The sequence below is a fragment of the Daktulosphaira vitifoliae genome, unplaced genomic scaffold, assembly GCF_025091365.1.
Source record: "Daktulosphaira vitifoliae isolate Bord-2020 unplaced genomic scaffold, ASM2509136v1 Scaffold_4906, whole genome shotgun sequence".
In the NCBI taxonomy this organism is placed as follows: Eukaryota; Metazoa; Arthropoda; class Insecta; order Hemiptera; family Phylloxeridae; genus Daktulosphaira; species Daktulosphaira vitifoliae.
Window position 1 is genome coordinate 1 of NW_026104466.1, and position 861 is coordinate 861.

The following is an 861-nucleotide window of genomic DNA, read 5'->3' on the forward strand; positions in this document are numbered from 1 at the left end:
AAAAAACGATATGAGACAAACTATCGAATACCTAAGTTACTTCGTAAATTTAAATGCTAACTAAATGATTTGCTAGCGAGTAAGACTTATCAACTACGTTAAAAAAACTAAAATAATAAAATCATAAAAAAATCGTCTGTACCTATTGACTGACCTGCAATGGCCATCCAAGGGTAGAACGTGTGATTATTCTGTTGTTGATTGAGCTGAAGCGCCTGTTGCTGGTGGCCGTTGTTGTTGATACCGGCGCAACTGTTCCAGGAAGCCGACAATGATCCTACTGAGTTTCGAGCTGAATTAGGACTAGTGCCTGCACCACCTTCCAGGCCACTCACGCTGTTCCCAGAACCGTATCCAACACGGGATTCGGGGGTACATACGTTTGGTCTTAACAACGAACCGTTAGCTGCGGACACGGGATTTCCCGGCCACACTACGTCTTTAGGCGACGATGAATATCCATTTTGATGTGTTGCCGACGAATCACTTTTTACACAAGGTTCAGTTTTAGTATAGTTGAGTCCAGCCGAAGCGGCCGCCTGGTCCGATGCTCCGCCACCGCCGCCACCTCCACCACCGCTGCCGGTCCCGTAGAGTTTACAGGCGGCCGCGGCCACGGAAGCGTCGTAAGGGCTATCCTGTGGAGCTCTTGTCTGCGAAAGACCGTGGTGGTGATGATGCTGCGAAGACGCATAAGGTGACATTCCCAAGCCAATTGGAAACCTATAAGCAGCCGCCACCGTATTCTGGTCGTGGTGATGTCCAGCGGACGATTGATGGTGGTGGTGTCCACCGTAGAAACCGCTTTGTTCAAAATATGAATTCATATTTTTTTACTACTTTACTTCTGTCGACTAAAAA

General features: G+C 47.6%; 1 protein-coding gene across 1 annotated transcript; it reads right to left on the reverse strand.

Annotated features, from left to right (window-relative positions):
- Window positions 1–92: 92 nt before the first annotated feature.
- On the reverse strand, window positions 93–855 carry LOC126910140 (homeotic protein ultrabithorax-like). Its single transcript, XM_050692526.1, has one exon. It carries the CDS (start codon window positions 825–827, stop codon window positions 108–110), a length of 720 nt encoding a protein of 239 aa, XP_050548483.1. The 5' UTR covers window positions 828–855; the 3' UTR covers window positions 93–107.
- Between the last annotated feature and the right edge of the window lie 6 nt (window positions 856–861).